This window comes from Enoplosus armatus, chromosome 14, assembly GCF_043641665.1.
Source record: "Enoplosus armatus isolate fEnoArm2 chromosome 14, fEnoArm2.hap1, whole genome shotgun sequence".
NCBI classification, from domain to species: Eukaryota; Metazoa; Chordata; class Actinopteri; order Centrarchiformes; family Enoplosidae; genus Enoplosus; species Enoplosus armatus.
In genome coordinates, this window is record NC_092193.1 from 13,893,717 (window position 1) to 13,912,403 (window position 18,687).

The window sequence follows — 18,687 nt, forward strand, 5'->3', positions numbered from 1 at the left end:
ACACATTTAAAGAAGCAAAAGATTGATTGACATTAGCATGGCCCAGTTACCGAACTATCATGATTTTCTGAATAAGGGTGTCACTGTATCAAGAAAAGAAAACTTAAGAGGCACTTATTGTCCACAAAGTATCACAAAAGCTCATGGCAGTGCAGTAAATACATGAATATGAAATACATGTGGTGTATCAAAATGTACCCAATGTTCCAGAAATCTACCTTACTAGATGTTTGTGATGTGAAAAAAAAAGATTTCAGTGATGACTGATGTGTAATTGTGCCTGGTTTCAGCAGACTGGATGATATGCTAACACTTCCCATTGCAGCTGGAGCTGAACTGCCATCATGATGAATAGTTTCAGTACTGGACAAACTGAAATTCTGCTCACAATCGCTAATACCAAGAGAGCTAAGTTAAACTAAAATATTTTTCAAAACATCTGTACTGACTGTTATATATTATCCTTATTAAGCAGCAATGTCAGAATGAGCTTTTCATCTCCTTGTGTTGTATTTTTTTTCTTTTTCTCTTATGCAAAAGTACAGCATAGTGTACTTTCCTATTATGCCCCTTCAACCCCTTTTCATTTTGGACTATGCCACTACTGTCAGTGATGATAATGTCTGATTCATTTAATTTCAGTTTGTGTTGTGGCTAAAACATTTGTCTAGTCGAAGTTGGGGAGATGATCCTCCCAAGGGGGAGCTTGTGGACTTGAAAACAAAGCCATGTAGCTAATGAAGAGACTAAAAAATAAAACCATATGGACCCCTGCGGTCATTGCACCTGAAACCCACTGAACTCTTACCCAACTTCTCCCAGATGCCAGTTTTACATAATGGGATGATCTTGTTATGTTCTGTCTGTTCAAATATGTATTTCGGTGTTCTTCATCAGATTTGTAAATACAAATAAAGAGCTTATAATTCTCATGTGATATGTATTAAAAATCTATAGTAATTTTCTATTAATGTTATGGATGCCTTCTAATTTTTTGCCCCTTACGAATTTAAATAGGCCTAACAAAGCTAGAGTAGACTTATTGTTTGTTACACTGTAAACCGCAGTAAAAACCTGTGACTTGAAACACTCTGACGTACTTACTGCTGTTTGCTGTTGGGGTTCGTCTGTGTCTTCCTGTTTTATAATAAAAGAATGTGTGAATTATTTACTTGACTTGTGGAAAGTATATACGCCTTTGAGACTCAAAACAAATGTAACACTCGTTTTAGTTCTCTTTAATTTATTTGTATTGTATTGTATTTGGTTACTTTTGTGACATTATTACCATGGAAACAAGGGCGGGCGTTTCCAGTGTATTATCCAATGAGCAGTTCTTGTTTAGAGGCCTGGTATTTGATTGGCTTCAGGGGACTTCCTATTCAAGGAGGTCTTCTCTGCTCGAATCTACTCGGCTGGCGGTCGATGCCCGCGGTTTATGAAAACGGCTGCTAGACGAAGTGAAAAAGTAGAATAAAAAATTTGTTTTCCCCTCAACTAACCTGCTCGAATCGTGTCAAAGTTATGCTAACGTTACGGTAACGTCAACTCGGAATAAAGTCGTTCAAAATTGCAGCGGCAACCCTGCTATTTCAGAACCAAACAGAGCACGGTAGCGCTTTGTTTGTAGTGGCAGTAGCGTTAGCAGATGGCTAGTTAGCCAGATAGCAAAGGGGAGGTAACGTTACCTTGTCAACTAGCGTCAACTGCAACTGCTGTGCCCATTAACAGCTAGGAAACACGGGTTTCACAGTTCCTAAGACCTGGGGTGAGTGTTGTAATCATAAACATATATGTCTATGGTTGTGATCTTAAAGACGCTAGTACATGAGCAACTTGAATGTTATCAATAATACATTTTCTCCGTTAGCTGAAACTGCTGTAATTTACGTTAGCTAACCTGTCAGCGTACACCATTGTTACGATGCTGCAAATCCATTAATTCTCCCTATACGTGTCAATCCCAGCTGGATAACGTAACCAACAGCAATGTTGTCGATGTCCAGTGAGGCTCATTTTGGGGTGAGCCAACGCAGCAGAGGTAAAGGAGACACTATTTGTGTGGTGCCCGAGCTCTCCTCCGATCTCCTGGCAGATGACTTTGACCTGAATAAGTCCTACCCGTGTACTCGGAGACCGTTGTACAAGAAGAGCCTCTTGGCATTGCAACGACGTTATTATCCTGGTTCCTTGACAGGTGAGTGTAACTGATTTGGTTGTAACTGTGAGTAGAGATTAGCTTTTTCTTTCTCTTTGTGCTACAAGCTATTTAAATACACCACCTTGCGTTAATATGAAAGTAATTGTTAGTTGCAGCCCTAATTGTGAGGATGAAGGGGTGAGAAAGTGTTTTAAAAAATGTATGTCTGTCCCCAATTTTTGCTTACAGGTGAACATTTAGATGTTTGCACTTCTGTGGCAGCAAGAAATTACCAAATCTCTAGCTTACATCCTGGCTCCCAAGTTTCTGCTGTCTCCCTGCCTCACCCGTCCACTATGTCAGAGACAGAGGAAAGCTTGTTCTATCAGCTCATCTCTGGAGATTTTGGCCTGTCGGGATCTCCATCTGCCCTCAACCCGAACAAAGTCATTCTTACTGTCGACCATAAAACCAGAGAGGTACTATGTGTGCACTTATTGCGAGCAGTGGCGGCTGAGCAGAGTTGGTTAAACAGTACCGCAACCAGAGCACACCCTGTAAATGTGTTTTTTATCTTGATTTTTCAGATTTTGTCAGCAAATGAACAGGCCTGCAAACTGTTTGAGTGCACCACCAATGAGCTGCTTGGACAAAAGCTGTCTTGTATGTTGAAGAAAACCAGTCAGGTCCTAGAAGAAGCATTGGAAGAAGATTTTCTGCTAGTGGATGGAACTGTTGCGGCTGTGTCTGGAAAAGTGGTATGAAATATACCCTTGAAAATGAAAATAACCATGCATTGAATTCTTGAATTTTCCTCAAAACATGATTATATCGAACTGCTGTTCAGTAAAATGTGTCTGTGTGTATGTTTAAGAGTGTGTTTTGTATGTTTAATATGCTGCTTTTTCTGTAGGTGGATGTTGTGACATTATCTGGAGAGGTGCCAGTGTCAGTGTGTACCCACAGACAGTCACAAAATGAAGAGCACTGGCTTGTCATGATGGAAAATGTGGAAAGGGTATCAGCCTATCTGTCCTTTTCACAAGACGTAAGTACATCATTATTTAGCATCCTTAGTAGTGTGATCTTTTCTTTTTTTTGCAACATTTTGAATGTGAATTCTCTCATCTTCAGTTAAATAAAAATATTACAAATTTCTAACCCATTAAAACAATTATTTGTTATACCTTTTGATGTCCTTTCTAGGGCAGAGTCCTAACCTGTGACTTGGCGTATGCCCAGCTCCATGGATACCACCATCCCGACGAGTTAAAAGGAGTGTCTGTTGAGGAGCTAATCCCCTCTTTACAAATCCCCCTCCACAGTAATGCATTGCCCAAAGTAAGCACACTTTACAACCGAAACTGTCCCACTCAGCTAAGGAAAGAATCCCTTTCTTAAGCTTTGCTTTCAAGTTTCTGTTTACCAATGTGCTTCTTAGACATTTCAGGTACACACAGAAAAGAAATGATATCCCGCAACGTTATAAATTCAGGTATTTCTGTAAATCTTTGACTTTGCTTTTACTTCCTTCTTTCAGATGCTGAGGGTTCAGAGAGTGTGTGGTAAAACCAGAGGGGGTGCATCAGTCCCGCTGTGTGTCAAACTTCAGGGGGCAGTGGTATGTGGGAGGCCCCAACACCAAAACAGTGGGACTGGTTTCACCTGCCCAACAGAGAGTCTTGAAAGATCAGATGCACAGGACAAGCAGCCATGCTCTCCTCTCACCTGCAAGTCAGTTGGCTCAAACCCAGACCACTGTGAGCAACCTCACGGAAAAGAGCTCTCTGGTGAGGTGTTAAGTTATATTTTAAAAACAAGGCTGAGACACAGTGCTAGGTAGATAGGGATTAAAGAAAACACCCAATATTATTCTGGAGAAACTGGTGCTTAATCCACGTCTATGTTATGCAGCCCAAGCACTTTAAAACATCCAGCGGTATATACTCTTGAGCCTTTTTATAATAAGAAAAATATACAGAAGCTAGACATGGAAATGTTAACTCCTGACGGAAAAGTAATGAAAATTTGACGAATTGGCAAGCACTGATTAAAAAGTTGTTTTTAAGCTGAATGGCAGTTATCAAAGTTAATGAAGTTATTGAATGTCAAGAGAAATGACCCCAAATCATGCCAACAAATGGCAGAAACATAAATACAAAGGAGTAGGAGTTGAGATGAAACCAAACAACAGGAATATAAAAGACATATACAGTATTGTCAGTATTGTCGCTGTCCAATGAAAACCACATATCTTAGAATTTTGGTGATTTTTAATTTTTTCAGATAATTTGAAAAATTACATGTTCTTTAATGGGTTGAGAAAATTCTCCTACTTCTTCAGTCAAGTAAACCATTTAAAAACAAATTGGATCTGAAAACCGTGTTGTCACAAAGCTAAAATCAGGGCTGTTTTTCTTAGCTCATGGAACGTTGACAGTTTGGAGATACATGGTTTTTACAGGATAGGGATAGAGGAGTTGGAAAATAGTAGGACTGCGTACTTGCAACTTTTAGAGTTTATGTCCTTTTTCTTCATGTCTACCCTCTGTAATTTATATTAGTTGAATAGAATCCTATCCTATCACTATAGGGTAAAACTATATATTATATGTACCCTAAAAATGTCATTCATCATGTACTGTAATCTAGTTGACTTGCTCTAACTAAATGTGCATCTTCAACATGTGTCTCGACCCTGACAGACGTCAAAGAGGGCAGCATTGTCCTCTCTCCCAGCCCTCCACTGGAGTACTCTGGAACAGTTTGGGTGTTTGCTCCTATGAGCGGTCTCCTCCTGCTCCATTCTGATGGCTCAATCTACAGCATCCACAACCACCTGGCTCTCAGTCTGTTTGGCTACGACAAGGACGAGCTGCTGAGAAAGGTTAGCCAACGTGACCAGCTGAACAAGGCTGTTGGATTATACAACCGAGCCAACTCTCACCTCTGTCACTGCTGCTTTGTCACCAACAGAGTGTCACTTTTCTGATGCCCGGTTTCTATGGATGGATGTCTGACTCAGACAGAAAGGCCAGCCCCTTCTCTGATTCCCCAACAGAGGCTAGTAAAGGTGCAGCCTTATCCAAAATATCAGGGAAATCTGGTGAGCATTTGTATGTGTTTGTGATGTGTACACAATGGCAGCCTTTTCTCTACCCACTTGCTGTCATTAGTCTAAACTAGAGGTTTTCAAACTGTGAGGCATGCCTCCACAAGGGGACACGAGAGAGTTGAAGGCAAGGTGCGGAGGGCGATGCTAAGATATTGCATGAGGTGAAAGGGACAGAAGCATGCCGATTTTCATAAACCAAATAGAAGTCTCAGAGTCATAACTTGGTCAAATTTAAACATACAGTAATGATCCACATTATTATCTCCGCTGTCCATCTCGAAAAAATGTCCATGAATTTGCTTAGAAATAACAGAATGACCCTCCTTACTCCAGTACTTTTCTGAGAATCATAACGTTGTTAAGATTTCTTCAGAATCAAAGTAATCCAGTGACAGTTATCTGGACATCCATTAATACGTTACAAATAGGAACTCCTAATAGTAATTCATAGTAATCCTTAATTTGGCATGCTTTCAATGGTGCCAATTTGTCAAAAGACAAAGACAAATACAGGCAAAAAAACAGAGCTCAAGTTGTAGCCCTGCTGTGAGCTAACTCAGGCAACCCCATGGCAACATTATACTTCCTGTTTACAGCCCTCACATTTTTTGAATTGTACTTCCTCAAATTGGAGCATGATTATTCCCCAAATAAAAGCAAAACAAAGACTAACAACAGGAGTGACAAAATCCATTAATATTAACTTCAAATTGCATGGACCGGGGGGCACAGTTGTTTCAATTCTGTCTGGAGATGGCCACAGTGTCAGACTTTGTCAAACCCTGGTCTAAGCTGTTGTCTCTTGTGGTTAAAAAAAAAAGAACATACTCAGGTTTATGTGTTAGAAAAAAATGCAATGTCATGTGTTTTTTCCCATAATGTACCTCACAATGGTGTCCTGTCATTCCAATCCTGCTACTCTGTTATTTTACTCTGAATTTATTACTCTTGTGCGTTTTTATTTTGTCTTGCATTACAGTGTTATTTCTTTACAGTGTGTGTGATTTTCATTATTTCTTTCTTTCAATCCTAGACCCTTCCTCGCTGGTGGCCGGTGATATGGCCATGGTGCAACACGCTGTCCTGGGAAGAACCTCCACAGGGAGAGGCAGGATCTTCACTGGAACCTGCACCAGGCTGGAGAAACAGGGCAGCGCTTTGTCTACTCTTTCTCCACCTGCTGTCACCTCCACCCGTGTGGTTAAGTAAGTAGCAATCCCTCGTCCTCGCTGTCATAAGCCACCTTACCAAAAGCATAATTTACGTCTTAGTCTACAACTGTGTTAAACCTGCACAGAAAATGATGCCAGCAGACATTAGAATTCATGGTAGACAAATCTCTGCTTTGTATTTTCACAAATAATGGACAGACAAAAGCTGCTGTAGCAACATTCGGGCGCCTAAAAGCAGCAGACTGCATGTATATTTAATGTGCCTGGCAGTAAATCTGGAAACACAACAACTCAGTGGTCAAGCCTGATACCCTCTCTGTGTATCTAACCAGCAGTGGCTGCCACTGTTTATCTTTTCTTTAAGTTTAACTAAACTTTGTCTGGATCAGAATTGTTTAGATGTTGTAACCTGGGATCATAATGGTTTCTCTAATTTTGGTTCAGTCTTTCATAACATAAGCAAATCAAATGATCCAGATTATGAAGATTTATAATATATTAATGCCCCTCTCTTTTGCCATCTGTTGGACAAATAATGTCACAACATGTCTGGTCAAAAAAGATATATTGACTTACAGTATCCAGTGACTTGTCCAATTTTCAGGTTTGGTGAAGGACTTGCATGAGAGGCACCAAGGACTTAAAAGAAAGTGTGTGTGTCTGTGTTCTCACCCAGAAGTATTTTAAATAGTCATGGACCAGACCTGTAGAGAAACATTTATATGGTACTGCTGTAATGTCATTTAGTACAGTACCAATAGAATTTAATATTCCTTTAATATGAAATAATGACACCTATAATCTGTTTGTAATTTGGTGATTTATACAGTGTGCTAACACGACACTTAATCAGTAGAGCTTTAAAAAAAAGTAATACCTCCAACCCACACCATCCCAATAATGAAGCACCTATAAAATGTTAAAGTAATTGCTTAATATGCATATACATTTTTATAATTTTTCACAAAATATCTAGTACCCACATTTTGCCATGATCATTACATTCCTATTTGCTGCTGGTTGTAATTACAATACGTGGATTAAATTCCAGCCATTCTCTCCCTCAGGGCTGATGACACTACAGAGCTGATGGAGGAGGCAGCCCAGGTTGCTCTCTGCAGTAGCCAGCTAGACAGTGCAGATACCACTGAGGCACTCCTCAAGACATTTACCTGGGTGGAACCTCCAGAAGAAGAAACATATTGCATGGTTCCCACTGAACCACCACACTATAACCAAGAACAGCAGCTCGGCAGTAAGGTTCATAAAAATGATCAACTTGCCATCAAGATTATCCCAGGTATGATGTGGCTAAACTGTTGTAGTTTTTGTGTTTTATTTTAAGTTCTTTCTTGCAGCCAATAAACTAAACTGCAGAACTGCTGTACATATTCTAGTGGGTACTGAAAGTCTTGCCTCAGACATGCTATGATTTCATAATTACAGTAAGCAATAGCATTAAAAGAGCAGTGTTTTTTTTGTTTTGTTTTTTCCCTATTTAGACACTCCCACTCTGAATGGACATGCTGTTGGCAAGTTGAGTGGCACCTCTCGTGATGTAGGCAAAGACCACCGCTCATGTGCCTCTGCCCTCCAAGACTCCAGCTTTGAGGTCATTTCACTAGAGAGCAGGTGAGATTCTTTATCTTATGAAACATTTCATTCAACACATTTTTAGGCTGAACGACTTTTCACTTTTACAGGGAAGTAACCGCTGAAGTAGGCCAGAATTTTCAGTAATGTGGATGTGATGCAGCTCCAAGTGTCAATGACATGTCAGGTTAAGATTGGACAGAAAACTGCAAACATTCTTCAGAAATGTATTTCCCCTCCTCCTTCTGATAGAATAATCTGGATGTGTTTTATTCTGAAAAGATTTGCCAATATAGATCCATCGTTTGTGGTTCTTTGCCATCAGTTTATTGAAACTCAATCTTCCAGGTCTTCCTCTGGCTTCTGTGAAAATTTCGCGGGCAATGGTGGTTCTGATCCAGGCCAGACAGAGGACTCTCGCTCAGCACACATAGTGGACTCAGCGAGCTGTTTCCTGGACCTTAACAGCAATGGTGATCTGGTGACCCGGGCCCTGGCTGACCTTGATCTGAGTGGTAGTGTGGAGCTGCTCAGCGGCGGAGGGTACAATGATGATGACCAACACTCCATGACATCCTGCGATACAGCTGAGCTCCTGCGTACACCCTCCCCATGTGTTGTAGAGCCTGACCAAGAAGTAGAGCCTGTGAACATTGGTGTAGAGGCCAGAAACAGCTCAAATGAAGAGCAAGAAGAAAAAGACCAGGACGAGCAGGATCAGTGGGCAGCGCTGTCTTCAATTCATAAAGACAAGAGCCAAGGGTTCTGCATGCAAATGAACGGCGGGATTCAGTCAGTGACAGACATTCCTGCCACATCTACTCCTAAGAAACCGAAGGTGAATGGAAGCACCATCTCCTCAGACAGTACACAGATAGTGGAGGGGCGATACAGAGGAAGCGCGTACCACAGAAATGGCACAAGAATAGGTGGGTATTACTTCATCTGTTTCCCTCAAGCAAATCTGTGTTACTGTGTGCTTACAAGGACTTTAACCAGTACCTTCTTTTCTGTCCAGATGTGCAGTGTGACGTGCGCAGGACTAACCTCCCTGATGGGAGCTCCATGTTCTGTGTGTGGATGAGTAGGCCTGGCCAGCAGGGGACACTGTTTCAAACAGATCAATCCCTGCACGACCAATCAGGAGCCAGTTTAGGAGAGGTCAGTGGCAGTAAAGATCTAAACTGATGATATGTTAGTATGGCACATAATTTTTCTTTATCAAAATATAGAAATGATTCTGCTTTCAACTTACCATTTTTCTCTCCTTTAGAGGATAGGTGAGGCCAGTCATGGGGAGGCATTACGCTCCACCATGGACCTAGAGCAGTCTCGAGCCTGTGACGGGCAGTTTGAGGAAGAGTACCAGCCTCTTAAAGCTGTGGGTAAAGGAGCCTTTGGTTTTGTCTGGAAAGCAATAAGGCGAAGTGATGAACAAGAAGTAAGAAAACATGTTAATTAATGCAGTAACTTATTTCATTCATGTGTATAAAATATGCAGACATTTCTATGTCGAAGTATTTTACATGAGTTGTTATCATATGAAAACCAATATAAACCATGAGATTTGCAAGGGTAATATGATTGTTGTAATGACACGGTCTCTTTTACTGTGTTTTTGAAATTTGCAGGTGGTAGTGAAGTTCATAAGCAAGGCCAGGATAGTGACTGACTGCTGGGTAGATGACCCCATGCTTGGGCGAGTCAGCCAGGAGATTGCCATCCTGACACGAGTTCAGCACCACAACATTGTCAAGGTAACAGGGTTGTCACATCCGAACCTTTAAAGACACAAGGTTGTAGAAAACCTTCATTTATTATACTCATCCTACGTGTGTGTGTGTGTGTGTGTGTGTGTGTGTGTGTGTGTGTGTGTGTGTGTGTGTGTGTGTGTGTGTGTGTGTGTGTGTGTGTGTGTGTGTGTGTGTGTGTGTGTGTGTGTGTGTGTGTGTGTGTGTGCCATTAGGTGCTGGAGGTATTTGAGAATGGGAGTTACTTCCAGATGGTGATGGAGAAACACGGAGATGGCTTGGACCTTTTTGAATTCATAGACATGCAGCCAAGGCTGGACGAGCCCCTGGCCAGTTACATCTTTAGACAGGTAAGAAAGTCCACATGACAGGAGAATGGGCTCTGAAATGTCAAGTGTTCATTTGTTCCTTGTTAACCTGGTGGTTCTGTCTATTCCCAGCTGGTGGCCGCTGTCTTCTATCTGAGGACTAAGAACATCCTTCACAGGGACATAAAAGATGAGAACATCATCATCGATAAATGCTTCCACATTCGACTGATAGACTTTGGCTCTGCTGCCATGATGGCTCCCAGGAAACTCTTTTACAATTTCTGTGGCACTCTGGAGTACTGCTCCCCAGAGGTGCTGCAGGGAAATCCGTACGTACATAATACCCAAAAATGAAAAGTGGCATTTGTTCCTTTTCATTTAGCAACAAATAGGACATTTTATAATGATCCCCTTTTATATATTGTGTAGCTTAGATGAGGAATAACTGTCCTTATGTTTACACAGCTCAATCAAAGCATTAAACCTGACAGCAGAATCTAGGTCAGAACACTGTTTTCCAGTCCTGTATGACTTTTATGTCTCATTGACCTTTACGATGTACAATTAAACTATATGTAGCTTCAAGGATACACTGATCGTAAAGTAAAGCCATACACAGACACTAAATTAGCTGATGAATAAAATGCTGCCATGATTTCCTTATTACCAAGTATAAGCTTATTTTAATTACTGTTTGTCTCCTTGTTGGGGTTCTGCTGTAGCTATGAGGGTCCAGAGCTGGAGATGTGGTCTTGTGGTGTGTTGCTCTACACTCTGCTATTCAGTGAGAACCCTTTCTGTGGTGTGGAGGAGATCCTGAAAGCCAAACTAAAGCTGCCGTTCCCCCTCTCCCCAGGTATGCTGCTGCTGTTTGCTGCAAATAGTTTTCTTGTCACAAAAAAATTACCCTTTCAATTTCCAAAAATATTTTTACAACTCAGTACTGAAATTGTCTCTATGTACATTCTCAGACTTGCATGGTGTGTTATGTGGGCTGCTACACAACGACCCGGCTCAGAGAATGACTCTGGACCAGCTGCTGTTGCAGTCCTGGGTCAGCCAGCCCATTTCGCTGGCAGAGTACAGCTGGGCAGAGGTGGTCCCTGCAACTCAGAGCTACTGTGAGTACTCTTTAACACAGGGGTTAGACTGACAATGGCCAGCCATGTTTTCCACTTCAGATGTTCCACCTGTAATTAAATATCACTTTCTTTGTGCATTTTCTTTGATATATATTTTTTGCAATATCTGTAAATTAATCTATTTTTAATCTTATCATACTACAAGATATTTTGTGATGTCAGAAGTTAGCATAGAGAATCTGCTGTGCAAATTTAAGATGATAAAGTGACCGAGTAGAGCTCATGTACTCAGGACTCTTCTTTTAACAGGCTCACCACAGCACCAGGAGCCCAGTCCTAAAGTGTACGTCGGGCAAGGCTTGTTCCCGGATCAATGTGATGAGACCCTTCCTGATGATGATGAGGAGGAGGAGGAGGAAGATGAGGATGACAGGTTGTCAATGGTGGCCCTGGAAACAGAGCTTCAGAAGTACCTCCATGAGGATTAAAGACTGAATTTCAAAGGGGGTGGAGCCCAACCATCCGTCAAGCATTTAGCCTGCAGCAGTGTAGCAAGAGGACATGAAGTGCAAAATAAGAAAAGGGAAATCTTGTCTTAGTCCCAGGCTGTAATCAAACACTACTCTGTTTAGACAAAGTCTTTTAGAGACAAGTGCACCTTTGCCTTCATGAAGTATACACAGCTTGTTGCCAAGTGTAATGAATATCATTGTCAAAATGTGCTTGTTGACATATTTGTGATTGCTGAGTGCAACATAGGGCAGCAAATCCTTTTAATCTATTTTATTTATTCTTTGGGTTTAGGGAGAATTTGAAGCATTAAAATCACAGCAACAGTTCACAGGGATCCAGCTTTGCCACCAAAACCCACAAGTGATACCTCAGAGAAACCACATAATTAGGTTGATTTGAAGTTGAAGGGAATAGTTTTATTGATCCAGCTTTTGTTCAATAAATATATGTTTTATGTTCATGGTTTTAACCTTCAATGTTTTAATTAGAAATTGTAAGTATATTTACAATATTTTATCTATTTATTTTGTACACAATAAATATTTTACCACAAACTTGTTCCTTTTTTATATTTTTTAGAGTAATGATTGAGGAATTGCCTGTTTCAGAAATCATTAAGTAGCAGTACAATACATGCAAACAAAACGGCTCTAAAATAAATTTCAATTGTCAGAAATGTGGAGAAAAACGTAGTATTGCCAATGCTGTACGTCATCTTGAGTTAAAATACTTATTGATCATTTCAGGCACATAAATGAGGAGATTTTTAGCTGTAGAATAAGCATTTTTGTGATTCTCATAACGATACAGGTTTAGGTTTCATATACAGCCCCAAGAAGCAGAATTATCTTCTGTTGATTAAAATACTACACCTCAGACCAATATAATATCTAAATCTGTTCCGTCATTCAATACCAGAACTTCACTTTTGCCGTGTGCCCTCCTGGTTCAAGCTCTTCATCATGCAAGCAGAACATAGCGGAACCCTTAGTCCTCTACACCCTGTGTTGAAGTCGGAAGTATATATATGACGGACAAGCATGGGTATCCGAGTCGCTGCTCGCCAGGTGAATCACAATGCTTCAAAACATGACAATTTTGGTATTTCTTCAACTTAATATAAAATGACTATGTTGTAAAAGATGTTGTTTAATGAGCCACTTGCTTCAGAAATGTAGAAACAGCCCACAAACATCCGCTATAACCTTCATGTTCGCTAACTCAGGCTAATGATGTCACAGCAGGTTGTTTAGCATATCCTCTGCTAACTTTAAATTTAATAATTGTTCTATAGCTAAAACAGTGACCTTTGTCCTGTATCTGAGCGTATTTCAACAACAGGAATTAAAGCAGGAACATATCTGCTGTCAGTCTTTTATAGCCATGATTTGTTTTCCTCGGGTTCTTCGGTGGACTGTGAGAAATGCCACTTCCTCTCTACTTCCACTCAAGTTTGGGAGATGCCACCTCCAGCCTCTATGTATCGGGTGCAGATTGTTGTGTTCCTCCACCAGCCAGCAGAGTACTCTGCAGTCAACACAACACCACCATGACCTCAGTCCTCTATGCAGGAAGCCAGTCACAGAGCTGTCCTTACACTCTTTGGTTGACATGGGATTCACAGACACCCAGGCAGAGCAGATCTATGATGCTGTGTCCAAAGTCAAAGGAGGAAGTGCTGCCAAACACGCTCTGTCAACTCTCACGGCTCTGTTCGTCTTGGGCCTCAATCCTTCCAGTGTGCTGAAACTGCTGGAGAAATGTCCTGAGCTTTACACTGTCAAGGAGTTGCAGCTTCAACAGCGCATAGGCAACCTGCGGAAACTAGGTTTGGTTGAAGGTGAGATCATGACCTTTGTATAGCACAGTTTATCATAACATTGTTGAAATATTGCTTTAGTTGGAAGTGCTTCATGCTCAGAGTATTAGTACTACTAGTAATATTAATGGGGTGCTCTGTATGATTATCAAGCCAGTGTTTTTCCTTATATCTCCCTGTAGGCAGTCTTCAGAGAGTGGTGGCCCATTACCCTCAGATCCTGACTGTGCCTGTGAAGACAATAAAAAATGCAGTGGTGTTCCTCAGAGAGAAGTGCCTGTTCACCGTCCAGCAGGTCACTGACATCCTCAGAGATAGTCCGGCCATCGTACTGGAAAACATGGGTCAGCTAGAATACAAGTTTCAGGTCAGCATGTAAGCCAAAGAAAAGGATGAGACAGTCGGCGCTAAAGAGTGTTTTACAGACTTACTATTGAGACATAAATTGAAAATTGAAATTGGTCAATTAATTGATTTGTAGATCGACAGAATATTACTAGCCAATTATTTTGAGAAATGATTAATCATGTAAATAATTTATCGTGTTGTTTGATAAATTATTTACATGATTTACTATTCACCGGCTCCAGCTCCTCAAATGTCAATCTTTGGACTGTTAGTCGGACAAAACAAGCAACTTGAAGACGTAACCGTGGGCTCTGGAAAATTGTGACTTTTTTTTACGATTTTATAGAATGAATGAGTAATAAATAAATCAAAATTGAATCAGAAATAATCAGTAGTTACAGGCCTAATTGAAATATATGGAAGTTCAATACAATTACTTGCCATCTAGAGACAGTTCCCATGGTAAAGTGCTGTTCTCATGGTAGATTTATTGACTTCCTCGGAACTTGACCTGACAAAGTAGTGGTAAAAGACAACAACTCAGAGGGATTCCTGTTCACATAGGCTTTTTACCAATTCAAACACTAACTGCATACAGTATGCTCTATTTACTCATTTTCATAGTATGCACATTTCTTTCCATGTGTTGTACAAGAAATCAACATACTTTATTGTTGTTTTGCACTAACAGCAAATTATACAAGACCTGAGCTGACATGAGCTGACTCATTTAAAGTTCACAAACAGACAGCAAATTGTTTTTTGATGTGTTGTAGTAATCAATAGTGTCCATCAACAGCACCCTCATTTTTAGTTTGCATACTGACTTTTTTGAGCAGATTTTGTTGCTTTTCCAGTGTGAACACACTACATACTGTACTCCAAACCTGCTTGGTAGAATGACATTGGGACACTGCTGTAGTACTCCCTCTGGTGGCCATAGTTGACCTCAACAGTGGCTGTGAATGAATCACAGTGTAGTTACCAAGTGGTGGCCAGGTTTTGTGCTGCTTTTAACCGCGGATCATTTAGCCACTAATAATCTGATATGACCATATAGCTAAATATATTATCTGGTGAGTTACTTGTTACTCTTTTGCTCTAAGTACATTGTATTTGTATAACAGCCTTTATTTGAGGTTTATCTCTAAGTGTTTTTTGTTATTCCACACTGCTAATTATTGCAGCATGTATTAACCCATCTCTCCACAGTACGCCTACTTCCGAATGGGTGTCAAACAGGCAGAGATGGTGAAGTCCAGGTTGTTCCGTTTCACTCTGGACGAGGTGCGCCATCGACACTCTTTTCTGGAGCGCAGGGGCCTGTACCAAACCCCAGACAAGAAAGGACAGACGATCATCATCAACCCCAAACTGGACAGCATCCTTAACATTGACCGAGACGCCTTCCTCACACATGTTGCCATGGCGTCAGCAGAGGAGTATGATGTATTTCAGAGACTGATGGCAAGAGAATGGCAGGAACAGGAGCAACAGCAGGACCACATTGAAGCTGATAGTGATGATGAGGAGGATGAAGAAGACGAGGAGACTGGAGGAAAAAGTGGATACAGGAAGAGGAGAAAGAAATGACTGACTGAGAGACCTTAAAATCATTTAAAGAGGAAATTACGTGATTAGAGAAAATTAAATATCTGATGGTGAAAAATGAACCAATAAAATGTTTCCTTTTAACTGTTGAACTCGTCATTAAGTGCCATAGAAAATTCTTATCTAATACACACATGGAAACATAATGTGGCTCGTGTTACCTAGCTTGTTCTCTTTTGAATGTACCCATGATTAGCAACAGATTGGACTGAGTGAACCCTCTGGTTTCAAGTTGATCTCTGTGTTTATGTAAGTGGCCGCATCAGGACGTAAGTTGTGACGATGTCGGTGGGAGGTCAGGCTGATGCTTGAAACAGTGAAATTAAAAGAGAAATGTGAATCTAATCAATATAATCTATATGGTTTTCAAATGAGTCCTTACAACCAAATCAGATTTAAAACATCTTGAGTAGAAAACACTGAAGAAGCAACAGCATGTTGAGCAGCTATGAGGAAGAAAGCTCCACCCCGTCACTATGTGATGGCCAAGTGGCTCTAGCTTTCTCCTTCCTATATTATCTGTGTGAGTCAACAAAGAGTACATCAGATAAGGCCAGCAGATGAGAGGAGTCATACACCCATTGATTTATAGAAGCGTTGAGCCTAAATGGACGTGCAACACAGAGGTTTTGCTCTTCTGGACATCAGGTAAGAAAACGTACCTTTGGTCAATCAATAATTTGTCAATAAGTGTGTCAGCACAAAGTTTGAACAGAAGTGAGTGATTTTCTGTTTTTTGTCTCAAGAGATTGAGTATGTTTAAGCATTAAGCCCGGTGGCGGCATAATTATGTTTGTATTATTCCCCTAAAAACTTTTATATATTAAATACTGATGCAGTCAAATGTGTGTATATTAACATTCACAGAAGATTGTTTCATCCAAACTGCAACTAAAGTCAGTGGTGTTTCTTTTATGTAACAGGATTTGCATTTGTTTTTTTGTTTGTGATATAACACTGAAGGGCCAGGAAGTGCTGGCTTCTCATTTTAATAATGATCTCGACTGAACTCACTTGTAAATTAACTGTAAGAGGAGAATTGCAAAAGTTATATCAATGTCATATTGATCAAGACTGAGTACACCAAAGCAGTGCATGAAAAATGTGTTTATCACAGGTTTGCAATGCATCAAGATGTTGGATATGTGAACACCTTCAGAAACCCAACCATTGTGTAATGGTTGCTATTTGTACACTCCTTCATGTGGAGACCCATGTTTGCTCATAGCTGTTAACTAGGTCGCAATGCGTTTTAACATTTATATGAAAAACATATATAAAATAGTCTCTCTTCTCATACATTAGACTTTTGAAGGTGGTCCACTCTGATTGTTGACATTTGTGATGTTTTCATTCACAGGAAGCTGCTGGAGGAAGTCGTCAACGTACCATAAAACAGACCTCAGTCAGAGCATCTGACCATATCTCAAAAAGACAAAATGACGCCATCAGTGCTCATTTCAAACATCACACAGGAATGGGTGGAGAGCCTGCGGAGGTGGCACCTAGAATTATTTTTCATCCCTACCACAGTCGTCACTCTGGCCACCTTGCTAGCCAACCCTGTTCTCCTGACATGCATTTTTCTGTCCCGTGCCCTGCGTCAGGAGACACGCTACCTGCTGGTGGCCAACACCCTGATGGCAGACATGCTCTTCCTCATCCTCAACCTGGCCACGGTGATCTGTAACGCTGTGAGAGCTCAAATACCCTGGCTGGTGTGTGAGCTGGTCACAGCGGTCACTGTCACCGCCTACTGCTGTGCCATCCTCACTGTCACCCTCATGGTGGTGGACACCTATGCTGCGGTTCGCTGGCCTCTCCATTACCATGACATTCTCCCATGTGCCCGCACCCACCGCATACTGGTCGGGGTGTGGGTGCTGGCAGCCATGTACCCTTTCACCCTGGTGATCATGATGGAGGTGGAGAGGGGGGATCCTCATGAAAAGGTGGCCGTGTGTCTGGTCCTCATCTCCCTCGGCTTCATTCAGGTGAAGAACTTGGTGGGGATCCACATCTACTTCTTTGTAGCTGCGCTCATCTGTGCCATCCTCATTTTCTACTGCTACATTCGGCTCTACATGGTAACAAGGACCCAGGGCATCTGGCAGAGCCGCTTCTCCAGGGCCCGGGTCACACTGCTGGCTCACGGGGTTCTGCTCCTGCTCTACTTTGCCCCTGGCTTTGTTTTCACCCTGGAGCTCTTCCTGTTCCAGAGGAAAGACATAAGTCAAGATGTCCGTGTGTGGATCAGCACAGTCAATATGTGTGTCTTCATGTTGCTGCCCAGGGCGTTTGCTCCATACCTGTATGGGCTGAGGTACAGGGAGATCTCTGATACTCTAATGCAGCTGCTGCACCAGCACAGGAGACTCAGCCAGATCACAGTTTCATAGAGACACTTACGAACTGTCCATTATTCATACTTATTTGATTTCTCCAATGGAATTACAAGTGATACACATATTTTACATGTTTTCCCATCAACAAACAAAGATGTAACTGCAAGGGCAGTAGCCAGGAGTTTAGAAATACTGAGATCCAGATTCGCACTAAGATTTTTAATTATTTTTTATTTTGATAAGCTACCAAAAAGAGTCACATTTTCTGTATTCATTTAAAATATTTTGTTTCCACAAAGCCATGAACGTAATTCTTGTAGAGAAACACTAAAATCCATTTATTTTATCTTATTTTGTTGACCTGCAGCAGCCAAATGTAAGAATAGTGACTCTAAAACACAATGTGTAATTTGTGTGCAAATATAGAACCTAAACTCCTCCTCAGCTCGTTAAAACTCCCAAATTCCCAGAAACAATACTGAGTACATCTACAGCTGCTGCCCTGTCCATGTTTTACATCATATGGTGTTTGCTTCACCTGAGACACCCCTTCTTTGTCATCCTTGCTCTAAATAATAGTTAAATGTAAACTGGTAATTCAACAGCCCTGCCAACTTAAGTCTTTGTGTGTTTAAATCATTTGATTGTCTTAATTGGTGCTAAACATGTTTTGTAGCCGTAGAATCTGACTTTTGTTCTAGGTTATAAGAGTTATTTTACTGCTGTGTCGATCTGAATGAGAATGGACTCTCTTGCTGGCTCAATGTTGAGGCATCTTTAATCCCATGCTTATTAAAAAAGAAATTGTACAACCCAAATATGTATTTCGTCATCATTATGTAATGTAAAAGACAGGTAGACACTCACAGTTTAGTGACCATAGTAAC

At 41.0% G+C, this 18,687-nt stretch overlaps 3 protein-coding genes across 3 annotated transcripts; all 3 read left to right on the top strand.

Annotated features, from left to right (window-relative positions):
* Window positions 1-1,989: 1,989 nt before the first annotated feature.
* pask (PAS domain containing serine/threonine kinase) lies at window positions 1,990-11,652 on the top strand. Its single transcript, XM_070918795.1, has 20 exons — window positions 1,990-2,197; window positions 2,390-2,619; window positions 2,728-2,898; window positions 3,054-3,188; window positions 3,347-3,481; window positions 3,681-3,900; window positions 4,846-5,027; window positions 5,117-5,246; window positions 6,289-6,460; window positions 7,495-7,682; window positions 7,930-8,059; window positions 8,369-8,949; window positions 9,039-9,181; window positions 9,294-9,461; window positions 9,652-9,777; window positions 9,987-10,121; window positions 10,212-10,411; window positions 10,805-10,938; window positions 11,054-11,203; window positions 11,474-11,652. The coding sequence occupies exons 1-20, from the start codon at window positions 1,990-1,992 to the stop codon at window positions 11,650-11,652; spliced, it is 3,717 nt and encodes a 1,238-aa protein (XP_070774896.1).
* A 1,070-nt stretch (window positions 11,653-12,722) lies between these two features.
* mterf4 (mitochondrial transcription termination factor 4) lies at window positions 12,723-15,511 on the top strand. Its single transcript, XM_070919495.1, has 4 exons — window positions 12,723-12,744; window positions 13,049-13,517; window positions 13,679-13,863; window positions 15,057-15,511. The coding sequence occupies exons 2-4, from the start codon at window positions 13,061-13,063 to the stop codon at window positions 15,435-15,437; spliced, it is 1,023 nt and encodes a 340-aa protein (XP_070775596.1). The 5' UTR covers window positions 12,723-12,744; window positions 13,049-13,060; the 3' UTR covers window positions 15,438-15,511.
* Window positions 15,512-16,894: 1,383 nt separating this feature from the next.
* On the top strand, window positions 16,895-17,854 carry LOC139297106 (probable G-protein coupled receptor 148). The gene has a single exon (XM_070919696.1). The coding sequence runs from the start codon at window positions 16,895-16,897 to the stop codon at window positions 17,852-17,854; it is 960 nt and encodes a 319-aa protein (XP_070775797.1).
* Window positions 17,855-18,687: the final 833 nt, after the last annotated feature.